Source organism: Trachinotus anak, unplaced genomic scaffold (assembly GCF_046630095.1).
Source record: "Trachinotus anak isolate AG129_WGS33_773 ecotype Australia unplaced genomic scaffold, CSIRO_AGI_Tana_v1 ptg000005l, whole genome shotgun sequence".
NCBI classification, from domain to species: domain Eukaryota; kingdom Metazoa; phylum Chordata; class Actinopteri; order Carangiformes; family Carangidae; genus Trachinotus; species Trachinotus anak.
The window spans coordinates 9,035,080-9,055,861 of record NW_027273856.1 but is presented as its reverse complement, the minus strand read 5'-3'; the positions used below and the strand labels follow the sequence as shown (position 1 = coordinate 9,055,861).

The 20,782-nt window shown below is 41.7% G+C and overlaps 1 protein-coding gene across 2 annotated transcripts in view; it reads left to right on the top strand.

Moving 5' to 3' along the window:
- lrch4 (leucine-rich repeats and calponin homology (CH) domain containing 4) overlaps positions 1 to 19,320 on the top strand; it is a 51,107-nt gene extending 31,787 nt beyond the window's left edge. Inside the window, exons 10-19 of one of the 2 annotated variants that reach the window (XM_071478243.1) lie at positions 2,806 to 2,961; positions 3,279 to 3,347; positions 3,537 to 3,591; positions 3,683 to 3,746; positions 5,844 to 5,945; positions 6,055 to 6,152; positions 7,249 to 7,386; positions 8,735 to 8,812; positions 9,130 to 9,387; positions 19,050 to 19,320. In XM_071478243.1, the coding sequence (XP_071334344.1) occupies positions 2,806 to 2,961; positions 3,279 to 3,347; positions 3,537 to 3,591; positions 3,683 to 3,746; positions 5,844 to 5,945; positions 6,055 to 6,152; positions 7,249 to 7,386; positions 8,735 to 8,812; positions 9,130 to 9,366 (997 nt within the window). In that variant the 3' untranslated portion in view covers positions 9,367 to 9,387; positions 19,050 to 19,320. The remainder of the gene's footprint in view (positions 1 to 2,805; positions 2,962 to 3,278; positions 3,348 to 3,536; positions 3,592 to 3,682; positions 3,747 to 5,843; positions 5,946 to 6,054; positions 6,153 to 7,248; positions 7,387 to 8,734; positions 8,813 to 9,129; positions 9,388 to 19,049) is intronic. The other variant, XM_071478244.1, reaches the window with a different exon arrangement.
- The last annotated feature ends 1,462 nt before the right edge of the window (positions 19,321 to 20,782 follow it).

The window sequence follows — 20,782 nt, the reverse complement described above, 5'->3', positions numbered from 1 at the left end:
TCTAGGTTCTATATTAATACTGTGAAAGTATCAAAGCCTCAGTCCACAGAGAAATGCACACAGCCTGTATTCAGAAACTGAGCCGTCAGGACTTCTGGAAGTTTGTGATGTCACAACAAAGCAAGGAAGAGAGGTTCGGATTCTCTCTCCTGATTGGCTGACTGATCTGTTGTTACTAGAGCTCCAGAGAGAAGCCTGAGAGAGGAGAGGTAAAACTACACTGAGATGGTTTTTGGTTCTTAAAATCACAAATATATCTTGAAATACAACACAGAAGAAGAGTAAAATATGGACCTTTAATGAGGAAAAGCAGTGATTGAAAAACTTCACTACCAACATGTTAATCAGCTGTAAGGAAACTGTTTTCCATAACACCACTGGCATCGGATGTGAGGACTGACCTCTGCCGAGGTCTGATTTGTTTACATCACTTGTGCCAAGTTGTTCCAGTAAATCTGAAAACCATTTACATATCACCTCTGATTCTGTTCAGCCTGTTTCTGTGACAGTCGTCCACTTTAATTCAGCAGCCTGTTGGTTTCCCTGGTTGGATACTGTGTACTCAGAAACTCAGAGACAAAGACAGACCAGGATTTATCACTTTTTCTCTCTCTTTTCCTTCCTTGTTTTACAAGGTCACTTCACAGGGTGTTTGAAGAGCTGGGAAAAGTCAATACACTACTCTTCCCATTACTTACAGTGTTGTTCCCTCACTGCCCCTCAAGCTCTGCATGCTGTATGCGTGTGGATGCTTTTATTGTGAAAAGTTCACACTGACTCATCCATGTTTTACTTATAATACAGTGATAACAGTGGATTTGTGTAAGAAGGTGTCATCCATCTTAATTTCCACAGAATCCCATATTTTTCAGCCTGTAGCTTGTTCAGCTGATTGTGCAGCTGTTATCGTGCTGCTCTGTTGTTCCACAACCGAGATAACCACATTCTTCAGACCGAGAGTCCCAGAAGTCCTGTTGGCTACATATTAATATGTGACGCAGGTCCATTGTTCTCAGCCTCTGCGGCAACAAACAGCTTTGTTCAGAATCTTTCAGTTTTATTAACTGCACTAATATTCATTCAGAGCCCAATCCCTCATTAAGCCTCACATACTGTACATGATTTCGATTTGGTAACTGGACCACCGGCCTGTTCCCTCTGACTGAGGACCATAGTGTAGCTGTATCTGCTCTGCAAACACACCACTTCAATCATTCTGTAGCTCAAACAAACGGATGTTCCAGATCTCGGCCTCCAACATTTCCTCTGGGAGCCTAAAAATAGAAAACAGACACTCAAAATGGAAAGTCAGCACACAATTTGTAAAAACAGAAAGCAGACTGCTATAAAGACATTTTTATATAAACCAGGCTTCAGAATGAAGTTTAAAGTCTGATCAGTTTCACTTTTATGTGGCAGGTTTTTTAATGTCTATTCTAAAACTTTGCTTACCTCTTTCTTATTTGTTGTGCTTGGACCGCTGTACAATTTTCACCAAATTTGGTCCATAGTATATTTGAATGGACTCACATACATGTAGGTCATGTGTATAAATGGCCAGGAGCTGGATTTTATACAGATGTCTGAGTGTGCTAGTGAACAGAATAGGTATAATATCAGCATAATGTATAAACAATGTGGATGGGAAAGTTGTTTCAGACTTTTGGACCCCACTGTGTTTGTGGTTTTAAGAAACAAAAACCATTTCAGTATAGTTTTACATCTCGTCTCTCGGGCTTCTCTCTGGAGCTCTAACAAGAACAGGGCTGGTGTGTCGATCACTGAGCCTCTCTTCTGATTGGCTGTCTGTTTTGATGCATGACCTCAGGTGACAGATTGTAGCCTGCTACTGTAGCTTGTTAAAACTCACCAGTAAATGCAAATAGCAATGCTCAAACTTTAGCTATTGGCCTGTAATATTTCTCTCCTTGGGAAGACTGTGCAGTGATATGTTGACTTCCTGACAGCCAATGACTGTGCAGTGTTTCCTCAACATTTGTAACTGTGAGCTCAGCAATAGAATGACTTGGTGTTGTGTTAATAAAGTAAAAAAAAAAAAAGGATGGATGGAAGTCTGGTTGGGCCATGTTGGGGGCGTGGCTGAGTGCAGTGACTGCTTCACATCATCACAAGTCACAACAATCACAAGTCCTGACGGCTGGTTTTAAGGCTCAGTTTCTGAATACAGGCTGTGTGCATTTCTCTGTGGACTGAGGCTTTGATATTTGCACAGTATTTAGACCTGCTTTATGATCAAAAACGCACATGGACGTCTACCTTTGGACTCGATGGACCTTTAAATCCTTTCAGCAGGGGCCATTTTATCAGATGACTTGATGCCAAGTCATCTGATAAAGGGTGAACAAAAAAAACAGGGTGAACAAAAACTTTATTAAACAAAATGTAAAGAGGACAGACGGGTGAATGCACTTAGTGTTTTTGATAAATATTTCCAATTTGTATTTGTAGATAAGTTGTTCTCATTATCAGAGTGTCACTTAAAAAACAATCAAATTAGAATGGAAAAGAACCGGAACATAATTAGTTCAGCTTGATTCGGTAGCCTAGTCCTGAACTATGAGCCTAGAGGCTGAAGTTAAAACTGAAGCAGGGGGAAATCAAGAAAAGGGGGGGGGGGCAGAATGGATTTTTTGGTTCAGGATGGCTTTGGTTCTAAACCGTGAGAAAATGAAGTCTGGCTCTGTTTATAAAAAATAACCAAATCTTTAGAGATGTTTGGGTTCAAAAACATTTCATTCACATTTGTCTTATTTGCCCCGTCTGTGTTCTCTCTCTCCTCTGCAGGTCCAGCCTCCATGTGGACGTGGGCCCCCCGTCGTCAGCCTCCTCGTCTCCCCTATCCCCCTCCAGCCCCACCCTGGAGGAGCGGAGGAGGCCAGGCACCTTGTTAATTTGGCAGGAGAGAGAGCGGCTGCAGCAGCAGCAGCGAGAGAAAGCCAGGTTAACGCTCACAATCACTCACTCTCATTAATAATTTTTAATGTTGTTAATTAATAAATGATCAAAAGCTTCAGTTCAGGGTTTGATGCCATATTAAAAAAAAAAGGCTTGTGTATGAATGGATGGACACAGACATCACATGACAGGAGCAGCATGGATTTGACTCTGTGTTTCCTCCTGTCACTGCAGCACAGTGTGAATATGAGCTGTTTGCATGTGTGCTGTAGTTTGTGGAGGACCAAGTCTGTCAGAGGCCACTCCCTCCTGTCTGTCTCAGGACTAATTACACTCTCCATGTCAAAACTCAAATTTTGCAGTTTGCTGAAGTCATCGACCAAAACAGGAAGTCATGTGGCCACGGCTCCACAGACAGGAAGTAGCTCAGCGTAAGTAGAGCAGATGAAACGCAGAACAGCAGCAGAGAAACAGATGTGACACTGAAGTCTGACATCTGCTCTTTTCACTCTTTCTCACATTTTCTTCAGTCTGTGCTGAGTTCAGATGAAACAAAGCTGGTGGGTGTGGACGCTGTTGGTTTTCTCTGGTGAATTAACTTGGTGTGTGTCTCCCCCTAGTGGTACATCTCCAGAGAACAGCAGCTCCTACTCAGGCCTGCGGCAGAGATGTGCAGTGAGTAGTGTCAGTGAATAGAGCTGAGGTGAACATCTGGACTGTGTGTGCGTCTTTACTGTTGTAAATCTGAGGTGTTTTTCTTTATCAGAGCGCTGAACAGATGAGCACAGGGACTCCTTCAGTTCTTCTACAACGCTCCAGCAGCAGAACAGGTACACACACACACGCACACACACAAAGCCACATTAAGAAAAGTATCTTTTTTAAGAAGAAATAATACACATAATTACACATAATATACACATCATTTCATTGTGATTTATTAGTGAATAGTATGATACATCCCAGTGGTGCCAGTTGAACATAGTTCCGGTCTAGTTCTGAATCAGGACCAAGGTTTATATTAAACAGCAGGTTTCACTTCAATTCCAGGCTCATTAGGAACATGGAAAAGACCAGAGGTTCCAACCTTGTCCAACTCCAGTTTGTCCATTTTAATTCTCCAGATTTACCCATTGATGTGATCTTTTAGCGCACAATCAGACTGTGATAGCAAACAAGTAAACAAAGTGGTCCAGCAGTGACAACATATAAGTTCCTGTCACTGGCTGGTCCCAGTGATAGGTCTCATTATGAGGAAAAAAACCCAACTTTCTGATATTTAAAAACATTTTAAATGTTTTTAAAGATGATTTCATTTTAAAACGTTTTGAAACAATATTTATATTTTAATTGTTTTATATAATTACATCTTTTCACCAGAATTGTACTATTTTGCAAATGATTTGTGAGCCCACTTGTAATAACTTCACGGCCCACAGGTTGGAACCACTGGAGTAGATGTAAAAAAACACAACAAGTGCAAAACAAACTGCACACATAAAAAAAAAAAAAAAAAAGACAATTACATAAAAAACAACATCAGTACAAAAAATTTATGACCTGTAATATTGTAATGACAATACCAATAACATGGGAGAAATATATTACAAGTATGCAAATAAATCACTGTACACTAATAACTGATTAAGTGACATTTTGATAAAAAAACGAGCTCTATCAGAGATAATCTTAATGCAATAAAAAAATATAAATTTAAAAATAATAAATATACCTTACACTATAGGTGCATATTTGGCTGATAAGGTATAAGAGCATGGATTAACAGCAGCAAGGTCAATGTGGAAGTCACTGTATGAGTGTGTGTGAGTGTGTGGGGAGGAGGGAGAGTGGGGGGAGCAGAGACGGGGATAGTTGAACACACACTGTTGAACACTCTTTCCTCATCGGTGAAAAAAGTTACTGTTTAAGGGGGGTGTAGTTACATTAGTTAGTTCATCACACGGGTGACACTACTGGTTAAACTGACTTTATAAATAGAAGATAATTCAAATATAGTTTGTCAGGTCCCTTTTGTAGATTAAAGTCCCCACATCATCAACATTTATTTATTTTCTCAGGGATACATTGAGGGGTGATCCTCATTTGATAACACTGGGACTACATTGTCCCAATGTTATCAGGGAATGATGTTTAAAGTTGAGTCTGGGGCACAAAAGCTAAGGTTTGTTAGTGAGGCGAGGTGATTTAGTGATTTATTTAACAGTGCTTTGTAAATCAATATGTACCAGTGCAGATCTGGTCTCACAGAGAAACAGCCAGTGCAGCCAGTGGATATTGTAGGTATCCTCAGTAATGAATGAAGAGCAGAGTGGTAACAGCAGCATGTCTACTGAATACATCACATCACCATCATCCAGGACAGAAACAAATATGGCTTCAACAGTTGTTTTTCTACTGTACCTGGGAGAGCAGCTTCTATTTCTGAATTTATGTGAAAATGAAAGGGAGACATATGAACCAGTGATCTTCTTCTTCTTTTTCCAGTGTTGTGAATAATGGTAAATGTCCAGGGTTTTTACCCACTCACTAAGTTCTAGTCCTGGTCAGAATTTTAAAGTGTGAGTATGAGAGTTTGTCCTTAACCTTGGAAAACAGATTAATTTGACATGAAATGTCCTTGCTCAAGGTCAAAATCAAAATCAAATCAAGTTTCACCTACTATTTTTCAGGAGATTTTAAGGCCCTTCCTTTGAGAAAACTGTGAAAGCTCCAGGAGAAAGCTTTGTAGTAAATGGACAAAAAGTTGTTTATTTTTGGTATCAGAACCTAAGGTACTGCATCCTCTCCAGACCTGCACCTGACTGTGATTTGGTCAAACACCTCCTGTCTTGTTGTATCATATAAATCCATGAATGAACATGTGCTGTTGTGAGTCTGTCTGACCCAACACCTGAATGTGTCCTCAGATGTCCCGTCCTCCCCAAAGTTGTCCCCTACGTCTGGTCAGGCCCAGAAACCCAACAGCTTCCTGTTCCGCACCTCCTCCCGCAGCAATGTCAAACCCACAGGTACAAATGACACAACACACACACACACACACACACACACACACACACACACACTTCTCACCTTCACTCACTGCTTCAGCAGAGTCTTAACTCTGTGTCTGTTTGTCAGGACCAGTCTTTACTCTGGGAGAGTCGGGCAGGAGTGAGTCTCGCACGACACTGCGTTCTCCTAAAGAGGAGAGACCAGATATCACACAGCTACGCAAGGTAACACACACACACACACACACACACACACATACACACACACACTGTTTCTGTTGGTGCAGTCATTGGATAAGATGTAGTTAAACATACACCGATCAGCCACAACGTTAAAACCACTGACAGGTAAAGTGAATAATTAATTAGGCACCTGTCAAGAGGCGGGATGTATCAGGCAGCAGGGGAAGCTCAGTTCTTGAAGTACCTACCAAAAGGGGTCCAAAGAAGGACAACCGGTGAACCGGCAACAGGCTCACTGCTGCGTGTGGTTGACCCATGTGGTCCCACAGAGGAGCGACTGCTATAGAAAGCTTCAGAACACACAGAGCATCACAGCTGCTGCATGGCCTCAGACTGGACCATGAGGCCATGAAGAAGGTCGCCTGGTCTGACGAGTCCTGTTTTCTTCCACTTCGTGGAGACGGCCAGGTGTATCATTTACCTGGGGAGGAGATGGCAGCAGGGTGTACTATGGGCAGAAGGTAGTGTGATGCTCTGGGAGATGTTCTGCTGGGAAACCTCGGGTTCTGGATCCATGTGGATTTTACTTAGAAACGTACCACCTTCACATACTGTACCTAGACACTGAGCACACCCCCACACGTGGCCTAATGGTTTAAAAAACATGACAGAGAGGTCAAGGTGTTGACTTGGCCTCCAAATTCCCCAGATCTCAATCTGATCCAGCATCTGTGGAACATACTGGAAAAATAAGTCTGATCCATGAAGGTCCCCCCTCCCAACTTACTGGACTTAAAGGATCTGATGCTGACGTCTTGGCGCCTGATACCACAGGACACCTTCAGACGTCTTGTGGAGTCCATGCCTGGAAGTGTCCAAGCTGTTTTGGCAGCACAAGGGGGACCTAGCCTATATTAGGTTTTAATGTTGTGGCTGATCGCTGCAGCAGTATCACAGATGTATGTTCTCCATCAGCTTCTCCTCACAGTTTATTGAAGTCAGATATTTCCACATCATTACTGTGTTAATCCTGGGTTTTCATGGTTTGTGTCCTGTGGTGTAAATTCTGTGTAAGAAGCTTTTTAATCCTGACAAGTATCCAAATCTGACATAGTCCTCTTTCTGTCTCCCTCCTCAGACTCTGGAGTCCCGGCTGAAGATCACTCTGCCAGAGGATCTGGGTGAGGCCTTATCCAATGGGACTGTCCTCTGCCAGCTGGTCAATCACATTCGACCACGCTCTGTGTCAATCATCCACATTCCTTCCCCGGCAGTGGTGAGTCTGATGAACTGGTGAATCCTGTCCCCTCTGATCAGATGTTTCCTCTTCTTAGAACGACGCTGATCATGTTCTGGCTTCTTGTGCTTTGGATAATTTCCCTTGAGTCTGGTGTTTTGAGGCAGGTTATTAAAACACCTCAGTTTTGGGTTTGGTATTAAACATGGAATATTTAACACATTCCTCCTCTTACAGTTCACTCCACTGAATGCACTCAGAGGTTTTGCTGCTGCAGAGTTATGACACAGAGACACAGAGTTCAGTCTGACTGAGCTTTGACACGTGAAATCACAATGTTTTCCCATGCCCTGCTAGTGTGAACGGAGGGAGGGGGGAGCTTTTTGGCTGTAGTGAGTGTTAGGCTTTGACTGATATTCAATAATATTGATTATCACGATATTTCCTGCCATGTCCATTATGTTTCATAATTTTGTGTTTGCAGTTTTGTACAGTCTGCTCTGCTGCTAATATTGTGTATCCAGATATTACATTTTGGATATCACCCAAGCCTAGTGACAGTAACATGTTTGATAAAATGCTGTGTAATCTGCAGATTTGTGAATTTTGTTAGCCCACTAGCCATGCTAGCTCCAGCAGTTTATGTTAACAACCTGACCCACGAGACTTCCTGTCCATCCTGCTTTAGGACACTTCATGCAAGTAGATGTTACCAGGCAGATTTTAGTCTGACTGCAGCTCTACGTGGTCTGGTGTGAGCAGGAGCTTATGGTGGCTAGTGTTAGCAAAGCTTAGATAGCTGTCACTTCATGGTGAGTGATTACTTAAAAACACTGGACTCCATGTACATTATACTGACTTTATCAAGACAACATGGAGGAAGAGCTGAGTTAGCAGATTAGAGACTACTAAAATATGATGAAATATGACAGAGGAGAAAGTAGGACTAAAGGGTCTGGGTCGCTGCAGATGAGGCTTGAGAACTTAGAGTATTCTGATACAAGGGCTGAATAATTAATCGAAATATTATCACAATAGTCACAATATGTGCAAGTGTGCTATCCAAAATGCAGGAGCTGCAGTTTTTTGATAGAGGTAAAATGTGTCAAAACAGACCATAAATGAAGCTCTGGTTGGTAAAGGCTCCAACAAAAATCACATCATCATCATTTTTATATTTCTTTCAGCGAAATTTAAATGAGAAAATGACCATTACAGCTGAAGTTGTGACTCATACCATAATTGCAATATCTGCCAAAATAATGTCACTGTGATCGTTCAGCTGTACCTGATACAGAGTGATGAAAAAACTAGTGACTTCTAAGCACATGAGTGAAGTTCACTTGAACCTGATGTTACCTAAATGTGGTTTTCTGGTCCTTTTCAGCCAAAACTGAGCTCAGCTAAGTGTCGGCTCAACGTGGAGAACTTCATTGCTGCTTGTCGCAAGCTGGGGGTCCCTGAGGTAAATCCACCTCCTCTTACTGCTCTCTCTCCTGCACTTTCATTACAGAGAATTTTTCATTCTTGGATACATTTAATGTTTGTTAAAGCATCATAAAATGCACTGTTCAAAACAGTAGTCAGTTGATTGTCCATGTGCTTTAAGCTCAGTTGTTTTGCTGTGTTGTTGCTGTCAGGGTCGGACTGATCCGGGTGCAGGTTTTCAGTCCAACCCTAACTCTGCTTTGTGTAGTTCTACTCTCTGTTCTGTCTGTGTCTTGTCTCCGCCTTTTAACTACATGTATTTCCCTCCTCTGCGTGTGTGTGTGTGTGGTCCAGATGGACATGTGTGTGTGCTCTGATGTGCTTCTGTGTAAGCTGCCCGCTGTGCTGCGCTGTGTGACGGCCCTCCTGGCTGTGGAGGGGGGTGGAATGGCGGAGGACCTCTCCCCTTGCCACTCCTCGCCTTCGTCTTCATCGTCCTCCTCGTCCTCGCTGCTGTCCACAGATTTCCTGCTCTTCTACTGTGCGGCCATGGCCCTGCTCTACGTCCTGTACCGCTACCTGCTCGCCTAGAGGAGACACACACAACACTAAGTACTTACATAGTTGAACTGCTCTGTGCACACACACAGAAATGTGTGGGGCAGTTGTGGAGAACACGCAGCTGCTCTCACAGTTGTTATCCAACACAATACACTGTGTGTGTGTGTGTGTGTGTTTCATAAGCCCTGAGAGTGTGTGTTGATGCTCCACAGCTGCAGTGGTCGAAGTTTAGAGCTTCACAGAGCAGCTGAGCACCTTTACCAGAACCTTCCACACACAGCTCTTCATTTAGACGTTTAGAGGAAAAGGAAGCACTACACTGATGAAACTGACAGATACTGCACAAGAGCAGACAGTGAAATGCCTTAGCCTAGCTTAGCCGTCACTCTGTAACACAGAGAGTCGCTGGAGCAAAAACTATCTCACTGGTGGAGACATGAACAGGTGGAGCGAAGGAAGCAGACCCACAATCGAATCCCAGTTCACACACGACACCTCAGGCTCGTCACACACCTGCTTTTCACCAACATGCACTTGTAGATGAGCAGCAAAGTGAAAAGGAATATCTCCCCTGATACCATCTGATTCTGCACTTTGTAAACAACAAAACATGGAGACACCAAAGGTAGTTTGTGTGTTGCTAATGTTAAGATCAGGGCTCATAAAGCAGCAACGAGCAGCACACACAACCTGTGACTGTGTAGTGACCATTAAAGCTGCATTAGTTGATGTTTTTTTGCAGGCAATACAGCAACACAGCAACTTGTACAAACACAACTTCTCATCATTAGCATTCAGACGTCTGCCTGCTACCTGGGTGGGTCACGAGTGGTACTTTTTATATTCTACAGACTCATCTGATCCATTGTTAGTATAAAATATTGATTATTGCAGCTTTAAGGTGTAATTCCACATATGTAATACACAGTATATGTATCACAGTATTTCAAACATTAACACTGAAAAAATTACAAATCCTTGTGGCTAAATACCAACCTGCAGACTGAAAATGAGACAGGTGTGTTGTGTAGACAGGGTGTTGTGGCAACTAGCATGAGCACTCAGACCAATGTACAGTATAACACTGGGAAACTGTGATAAATCTCAGGAGGTCAGGACTAGTTAAGTAGCTGAACTAAATGCTGCTGTTGCTAGTTAGGATTACAAAAAGCTGTAGACTGACTACAGGGCTGGATGGATGGATTCTTAGCAGCAGTACTCAGACAGAAAGTCTGCTGTTCTCCACTCAACAGGTTATAACTGAACCACTGAGATGAATTCTGGCTCCAGAGCAGCTCTCACTCTCTCTGAGAAACGTTACAGCTTCAACTCCAGTCCTTGTGGGCAGTTTGTTTTTCCTGAGAGAGAGAAGCTGTTGAACATGAGACTGAATTGTGAATGTGTTTTTTTTTTTGTTTGTTTGTTTTTTTTAGCTTTGGGAGAGATGGAAGTTAGTTAAATATGGAACCTGGATGTTTAGTGATATGATACAGTGCCTCTTAATGAATGGAAACTGACCACTTGCAGACTGCTCTTCTTTTTGTGTCTGCTATGTTAACTGTGAGCAGCAGGGGGCAGTATCACTGCATCAAACCCCCCCTGGGCTTCATGTGTCCAAACTGACGGTACAGACCCCGCCAGGAGGTTGTGTGTGTTTAAGTATTTTTGTGGTCACTGGTCTGTTTGACCAGCTGACTTCATGTTTGTATAAATGTAAACAGGTTATTAAATTATTGCTTTTTTATTTATTTTGTTCTGTTTTTGTTCCTTTTTTTGTCTCTTTGGTGAATCAGCAAAGGCTTCACTAATTTGGTTCAAGCCTGTAAGCTGTTAGTTTTAAAGCTTTGTGAAATCAATGTGTGTGCTTTAAATAACACACACAGGTAAATTAGAAGTAATCAATATTCAATCATTCAGAGTTAAATAACATTGATTGTTTAAAAGTTTTCCCTTTCTTCTAATTGATTGAAAGCCTCTGCTGTTTCTACCACATGCTGTGTTCGGCTTATTGCTCATAGAAGGTCAATGTCTGCAACTCAAGACAGACTGGGATCTGATTACACTTCTTATTTGACTGATGTGGGGTGTAAAATACAATATTAGTAAAGCTGCAATCAGTGTTCAACAACCTCTCGCACTTTGAGCCTGTAGGGGGAGTGGCAGCCAGCAGGTTGTATGACATGACTCTGACTTGGAATGACTGTCAGATACAGAGCCGATGAGGTTAACTTACTGTGTCCACCAGTTGTGTTTTTGTATCGTTCATGAAGGCAGGCACGTGCACAGGCAGACCCTAAAACAGCATTCAATGAAAACTCACAATCTTTACAATAAAGCATCTTCAAGGTCTTCAGGCTTTTCTGTTCAATATAGCTGACTTCCTGCTGGGTTTAGGGAATGCCTCGAAGAGGCTTTCTCGTACGTCTTGGGATGTGTCCACCAAATTTCGTACATGTAGGTGAAACGTACTATGAAGGCTACTTTGGTTAAAGAATGTAGGGAGTGCGCTATGGGGCCGATGTGCCATGCCCATGCCCATTTGGGATATATCAAAATAATTACCTGTTTGAACACGGGTGCAAACTTTCATGAGTTAACACATCCTGAACAATACAAAAATGTGTTTGTAAAATGAAAATCCAAAATCCACAAAATCCACAAATCCACAAAATCCAAAATGGCCCAGTAAAAAAAACCTACAAAAAAAGTGCAATGATTCCTCTGAATTTCCAAGCAACTTTATCCCAACATGATCCTGTGTTTGGGGTCGCTGTGGAGCCTACTGGCCACATCCAAGCTGGCTTAATTTGCAAAAATTGCAAACTGCAATTTTCACCAGTTCCAGTGTGTGTGCAAATTTTCAAGTTTTCATCATCCCAAGCCACTCAAAAATACATGTCTGCCCAGTGAAAATGATGAATCCTTGACCCAAACAAGAGGCAGATTATTGGGATTCAAGATGCTAAAGCCCTAAAATAGTTTCTAAACAGAGATGTCCCAATAACAGGAAACTAGAACTTTGTCCTGAAAGTCAAAGTGATGAACTAGTAAATTTAAGTGAGGGGACCAACATGAATTATTCATAGAGAAAAAATCAATAAGAAATGTCAGGGGAAAATTAAATAAATATGTGATCTATTTTTCTGTTGCTTTGGTAAGAGCGGAACATCATAATATCAGCAATCAACCATAATGACATGAGTAAACTAAATGTCAGTCCTAAAGTACTTGAGTCAGGCTAATTTTCTAAAAATATGTAAAAGTCCCATACTCCAGCTTCAAAAGGTCAATGTCTGAGAGTTGACCAACATTGGGGAGTCCACTCTGATTGTAAGAAACAAAAACAAACTCAAAGTTTTACAAGACAAAGAGAGTAAATGGCTACCACACATGTTTATAGTCCACGACAGTTACGACTTCTTCTTCCTCTCATGTTGGACTGGACGCTACAATGACTCATCGTTGCCTCCTTAGGTGTACAGTGGTATTACAGGTCAGGACAGCCGGGGCTAGCTGATTAGCATGCTCACTTTAGTAGATATATCTGCATTTTTTTGTTCTTTCTTTGTGAATGTTTTAAACTAAAATACTCACGTTACACCCCAATTCCCTCAAAAAGCCATTCTCTTGAAATTGTAATATAATTTTAGAACTTGATTTACTTATTTAAAAAGGTGTACAGAACACTGGTTATTTCGTCCACCATCAGTTTCATGTCCACATCTCCGCTGTCTCCAGGTCAGAGTGTCCACTGTAAAAACCTCCCCTCTCCCATGTCAGAAGTTTTTTTATTAGCCTGCTGTTAAGATGAAATTTATACTGTTTCAATTCAAATATATATTTTATAAATGAAACTGGACAAGCAACACACAGTAACTCACTCACTGGCTTAGACCGAGCTATATTCTTAAACATGTTAGCAGAACAGAAATACTGTTGTGTTTTATATTTATATGACAGTCTTGTATTATTAAGAGTCATTTTTGAGTTTATATAAATCTATATGTAAAGTTTTTTTTCTTCCTGCTGTAAAGAAATTATTAAAAATTAAACTTGGACCATGTGCTGTTTGTCTGCTTGCTTGCTGTCTTGCTTTTGCTTCATCAGCCAAGAACTTATGATGTGATCATGAAATCTGCAGCTGCTTGAATGTCTTATTTTGAAATGAAATTTTAACTCAAGGTCCACTTACTAGCTATTTATGGAGCTTTCAGAGTTGCATCTCCTGGTCTTCAGTGGATGGAGTTTACACAGTGGTCATCATGTGGCCTAAACATCACCATGTCCAAACAAGTTAAATTTTCATTTCAAATTCATTATGATTCAATATGATGATATTTTATATTTCTGCTCTTGTTGTCAAATCCCATGAGCCAAACCAACAATCAGTGTGTCCTACTAACAAGTATTATCTGCTGCGGAGCTCTGTTGTTGTCCTGCTGCTGACTCCTCACAATATAGTCTCCAACAAATGCACTGTTTCCTCCTGTTATACTACTTACTAAACCTTTGATAAAAATGAAACCATGTACAGTTAATTTGGAAAGTATTCAGACCCTTTCAGTTTTTTCTCACTTTTTGTTATGTTGCAGCCTTATTCTCATCAGTCTCAACTCAATCCCCCATGATGACAGTGAAAACAGAACTTTAGGAATTGTTGTAAATTAAAAAGTAAAAACTGAAATATCACACTGATATAAGTTTTCAGACACTTTGACAATTGAAATGTCTGAGGTGTTTCTACACCTTGATCTGAATCCACCTATGGTAAGCTGATTAGAGATGAAAGACACACACCTGTCTCTCTGTCTGTTCCACATTTCTTTCATTTAAGAATGATGGCGGTCACTGTGCTCTGGGGAACAATATTATTCATGTTTTAACACTCTAAAATGTCTGTTATTACTTTAGCAGGAGTAGATTTCGGGTTGTCTGTCCGTCAGTCAGTCCATCCCATTCTTGTGAAAGCGATATCTCAGTAATGTCTTGATGGAACTTGTCAAATTTGGCACAAACATTCCCAATGATGTGAGAGAACTGGAGAGGTCTGAGCACTTTCTAACGCTCTGTATCTGTGAGCTGTTTCGTCACTTGTATGTACGGGCGGCTGTGGCTCGGGAGGAACGAAAGGTCATCCACTAATTGGTCAGTGGTTCGATTACCGGCTCCTCCATTCCACATGTTGAAGTGTCTTTGGGCAAGATACTAAATACCAAATTGCCCCTGTTGTATCATCAGTGTGTGAGTGGAAGGGTGAATATGCCTTGTAGTGCAAAGTGCTTTGAGTGGTTGATAAGACTAGAAAAGCTCCACATAAGTGCAGTCAGTTTACCATTCACCTTGTCCAGGTAAGTTTTCCAGCATCTCTGTTTCCTCGTTGTGAAGCATGAAACCTCAGCCAACAGGGGAAACAATGGATGACAATGGAAAAGTATTATTTATATTTAAACACTCTAAAATTTATGTTATTACTGTAGTAGAGGTAGATTTCAGGTTGTCCGTCTGTCAGTCCATCCCATTCTTGAGAATGCAATATCTCAGTAATGTCTTGACGGAACTTTGTCAAATTTGGCACAAACATTCATTAGGACTGAAGGATGAACTGATTAGAATTTGATGGTCAAAGGTCACTGTGACCTTAACAAAACATGTTTTTGGTCATAATTCACAAATTTGCAAATTAATGATGTCACAATTTAACTCAAACATCTACAAGCATAAAATGAAGTGACGACATGGTATATCCTTCACTGTGACATCATGATGTTTGGCAAAAACACCTCTGGCCATTTGTCTATGCTGTAATTGCTTGGCTGGTTGGCAGAGGAAACGAACATGAGTCGTATGTTTCTGCATTTAACTCAAATTTTGTTTTGCTCATGTATTTACTTCAGGTAGTGAGACCCTCATTTGTAGTTGATGTTTTTGTCACAGGAGCCACAGGGGGCAGTAATCAGCCAATCCCACAACTGGAAACACATTTAGACAAGTCACACAAAGAAAAGCTTTATTGTGATACATGATGCTGAAAACCACAGACAGGGTACAGGGTCAGGAAGCTGCAGAATGCTGAAATTTTCATTGGATTTGTTCAAAAATAAATATATAGAATAATTCCAGACTTACCCTTTAAATACAAGATAAGATCATGTTAATCAATAATCATTAGAGATGGAGGCAACATTTGACAGAACCAGCTCTGTTCTTCCTGATTTCTTAATGTGTGTGTGCTAAAGGTATGTAGATATCCTGAAGTGAATCCACTGTTCTCTATGCTTTAACCTCTTCAACAGCTCCCATCTGTTCTCCAAACAGCAGGTTTACTGTCATAAACTCCAGTGGCCGTGTCGGAGCTGGTCAGCGTGTTAAGTCGAGGTCAGAGCCTGTACGTTCAGGAGCAGGTGACTCAGTAAACTGTGCTGTCGCCTCTCTTCTCTCACACGTCACTGGAGCTGGAGCACGTCGGGCTCTGGATTATCTCCATCACAATGCATTATCAGACTTTCAGGCTCACCAGTTAATCAAGTGTTCACTACAGAGTCAGCTGCACTGGCTATGGAGATTTAATCTTTTCTAAGAGACATAGTGGGAAATGTCAGTTTTTTTTGGGTGAGTTCCTCCAGGGCCTTTCAGGGGTCACTGAGGACAATCCAGGGGCCCATCTGACTGACCGTGAAAATAAAAAAGTTTCAGAACCACGAGAGCAGATCATGCAGGAGTGGTGATGCAACAACTACCAGAACAGAAATACAATAACATACAGTTTTAGCTGTTTGTAATGAAGCTATAGATGTTTTTTTTTTGCTGTCACTGTACCAACAGTACCCCAGCAAGGAGGGGAGACTCTGATCCTCTCTTCTGATTGGCTGACTGTATTCTGAGTGATCCAATAAAAATGTTGCAGATTTCAGGTAAACATTGAGATAAACCAAATCCTACAAGGTTGGATGGTGGATTCACGTGGGTCCAGGTGGCTCCAGGGCTTGGGGCATGACTGAGGGTGGTAACTACTTTGTTGTGACATCACAAAGTTCCAGAAGTCCTGACGGCTGGTTTTTAGGCTCAGTTTCTGAATACAGGCTGTGTGCATTTCTCTGTGGACTGAGGCTTTGATACTTTCACAGTATTAATATAGAACCTAGACCTGCTTTATAATCACAAACACATGGACATCTACCTTTAGACTGTATGGACCTTTAAACTAATATACTTACATATTGCCCTTTAACTGTTTTCTTTCTCTGGAAATCCAAACTATGACAGTGCATCATCCAAGTCTTTACAGCATCACAGGCATCATGCCAGATTAACCTATTTAATAATTTTGCTTTTTGGGCCACTCATATCTCTTGCTCTCAGTGCATTGATATTGCCCAATAATCTATATACAGTGTCATACAGTGTGTATCAAGCAGTTTATCAAAGAGCCTCTTTATCACATAGGCATGCAGTTACTTACTGCAGTGAGCCGTGCTAGTGCTGTAGCTTGAGAGATGGTTTTGGATGGAGTGCTATAAAACTGTGCAGGCATTTACAGTCTGTACACAGTCCTACTTACACTGATGATCCCCTGACTTTTCGCATAATGCCATCATCAGGCCAAAGCCCCAGTTTGACTCAAGACATTCACATCAACCTCTGCTGTACTTTGTGTTTAGTGCTCATTACTTTAGTGTTTACATGCTAAAATGCTAAGCTAAGAAGATGAACATGGTAAATATTATACATGGGCCTGTTAGTGTGAGTTTAATAAAAATTATGATCAAGACGTTGTGGGTAGCCGGGTTAACATCTGAATGCAGCGCAATTTTTAACCACAATTCTTGAAAATTGCCCAAAGAAAACACGAATTAATGCACATTTTCATCCACTACTATGAGTCTTTTACTGTCGTTTTTGTCAATACACCACCGCTTCCCCTCAGCCAAGCATAAAAACTTTTTTCCAAGAAAAATCTGGAAATTCCAAAATTTCTTTTGCACAAATTGTAAGTGCAAATAAAAATTTTAAGGCGGTTCATCCACTTTAACTCAGCGACTATGTTGCATATTTTTCTCAGCAAGAGTGCAGAGATATTCAAGACAACTTAATCCAGGTTTAACAAACTGACAGTCTCCCAGTGTTTAAAGAACCAACTCAGCTGAGTGACAATAATTAATTATTTATCTGACCATCATCATGTTAGCCTGGATTAGCTAACGTGTTTGAAGAACAGGAAGAGTTGATTCTTTCCTTTAAACATCACCACCTTTCTGTTTTATAACATAAGTGAGTGTGTGGTTGTTTTCATTTTGATCTTGTTGCTTGTTCCAAAGAAAGGTGGAAGTAAGTCTGATTTAATGGCTTTCATTTCAGGCCTGGAGGCAATAACCACTCCAACATCTGACAGGGTGTGTGGATGTTTCTGACTGAGATTACATGCTCTGCTACAGAACGCCACTGAGCACGTCTCATAAATGTGTTAACTCCTTCACCACCGGGCTGCCCTTTATATTCACACATCAAGAACACTCCCATTACATTTCACAGACAGACTGTAGCACATTTGATCACTAATCAGAGATACTCAAGGTAACAGTTAAACCTGGAGTCCTCCTGGCCTTCAGGGTGAGACGCTATATGGAGTCACTAGTATCTCATCTGACTCAGTGGATATTAGCTGTGGTGTATTTCAGGTGGCATTCTCCTCCCTTTCTGCTTCCCCTGCCTGTTACCGTTTTCAAAATCCCCTTTGCCACAGGAAACAACAACAACCTCTGTGCTAGCAACCTACACTCTTGTGCAATCAAACAGTTGAGATACCAAAGCCGTTGTGATGACAGTCCTTTCGCCTCCTCATATGCAAATGTTCCCTCAAATCAAGTTCCCCATCACTACTATTTTGCATGGGCACAATTGCTGCATCCTCATTCCGGCGCCACCCAAGACAATTGTGATTGGTTCAAAGAATTGCAAACAAGCCAGAGAGGTTTTCCCCTGTAGCAGATTTCTCCAGTGCTGTGGAGATAGGTCTAGTCATGTGAGACTACTTCCTGCTTCAGACAGGACACCATGACATTATATATATAATATAATCTTTAAACACATCTTGAGAGCACCATGAGTGAAACAATTTGACAGTGTAAAAACAGACGACTACACTGACAGCAGAGTCCTCTGAGTGCTGTTGTTGGTTGAAGCTGACTTTGTAATGTATTTTGTCCGTACTGGAGAGACTGTGTGAATCTGGTCCAATGCCTCTGACTCAGCAGATCAATAGGCTGACAGTTACATTATTGGAAACTATATAAAACATTATAGGAAACCATCTGAAAAGCTAATGCTGTTAGCATTAATTAAAGCGAAGAGCATCTGGGATCTTTAACACATCAATGTAGCCGTGCTGCCAGCGAGCTACTGTACACAGACAGAAATGTAAGAATAAAAACCTGCTGGAACTATTTCACTAAAGCCTTTTAACCACCTCTGCTCTCTGGATCAGCACCAGAGGAACATAATGCAAAGACACACAACATGTGTTGGTCTGTCCTCAGCCATATGTTTGTGTTACGGCTGAATAGAAGACCTCACTGACAGTAGGTTCTGTAAATTCTTCAACAGAGACGATGACAAAATTTAGCTTGTTGTCTTATTACAGCTGCAGATTGACGGCAGCAGGACCAATAACATGTAAATCACCTGCACCTGCTCACTCGTCTCTCTGTCCCTTCCAGGATTCCCTGTGTTCCCCTCAGCTCATCATGGAGGACGAGGGGCTGAGCCGGCTGGCCCAGACTGTCCAGCTGTTGGCCGACTTGACTGATGGCTCCCAGAGGGCCCCAAAACAGGAAACGTCTGGGGCTCCTGGCTCAACACAATGCTAGTGCTATGTAGCCGCATCTGCAAAGATTTAGCATCACACCAAAGAGATCCATCTCAGGGCCAGTTTTTAAAATGCTTCACATTTGAATTCCAAACATCAGATACAATAAATCAGTAAATTACTGCAGAGTCTTCTTGTGTCTTTTTCATGTCTTCCAGTGTATTAGTGTGTCTGTGTATTAGTGCAGAGCTGGAGTCAGGATGCTGTTAGCCTAGCTTAGCATTAATACCAGAAGCAGGGTGAAATCTGTTGTTTGTTGTTACAGAATTGGAAAAGTGATGGTTTGTGGTTTTAAGGAGAGTTACCTGCTGGAGCTATTTCTTGACTGACAATTCTGTTTCCATCCGCCAAGTAGTCCTGCACCGTGTCTTTGGTTAAAGCACAGGTATCCTGATACAGTTGGTAAGCTCAGGTTTTTGTCTCTGTGTAAAGTCTGATAAACATCCTCAAGTGATCTAAACTCTGGGGGACCCCAGGCAATGAGACCTGTTGAAGACCCACCACCACCACCCTTCACCCCCACTGGCAGACACTACAATTTACATATGTCCCCTAAACACCTCTAGACGATTGTTAGACACTAACTACAGCACATGTCATCATCAGGGGTCATACTTAGAGGGGTTTGGGGCAGCAGCAGCGCAACCTCTAGTGTCTTAATAGGAGGTTTAAGGGGATCTAAATTTGTCATTAGAAATGTGCCAATATGAGGGGCCATTAGGGGCCCCTTTTCCCCTTGAGAACCCCAAGCATTTGCCTGGATTGCCTCTGCTGAGGGAGCTTACCCCCCCCATTAATGAACATGAATCTTAGTTAAATCAACAACATGAAATACCACATAAGAGGGAGGTTGGGGGTGGTGGAGCAGCAGCTCTGCTGGCTGTGAGGCATACTGCAAACACCTAGAGCTATTCCAGCCAATACAAGTGAACACTGAGAGCATACCAAAAAGAAAATGACACAACAAAAATTAAAATAAGGGAGAAATGTCAATGAAAAGGTGGAAAAATTCTACTTTTACCAACATGTAAAATAGCAGCCGTTATCAGCTGCAGCAGACAAAAAGGCAAACGAGCGACAGGTGATCATCTTTGGACATGGACATGGTGTGGAGTGAGATTCCGGTTTATTTTGGAGATGCAGAAACCAGCTGTGAAAGAGTCAACCTGTGTCACTTTCAGTGCTGCCAAAGCGCAGCAAAATGCCTTAATTAGACAGGGTGATGAGCCGAACATCCTGTCGTCAGGCGCCGGTTCCAGTCAGCTCTGCAGCGCTGAATGGATTCAGCTGTGGGTGTCCTCTTTGGGCACTTATCACAACACCGACAGTGAGGGTTTAATTAACGGTGCAAAACACTCATTCGACCAACAGGAGTAAACAGATCTATAGCGAGGCTGGTGCAAAGTGCTGCTCAGTGTTAAACAAACCTTTCAAACCTTTTTTTTTTCTTTTTTATTTTGAACACACTCCAGGATTCGTGCCTTGAACCAGGCGACTGATGGTGGAACTGGTGGAACCGGCTCATGAGCTGCTTTCCCATTTTAACCTTTATCAGACACAACCAGCCCTTTCACCTCTCTCATT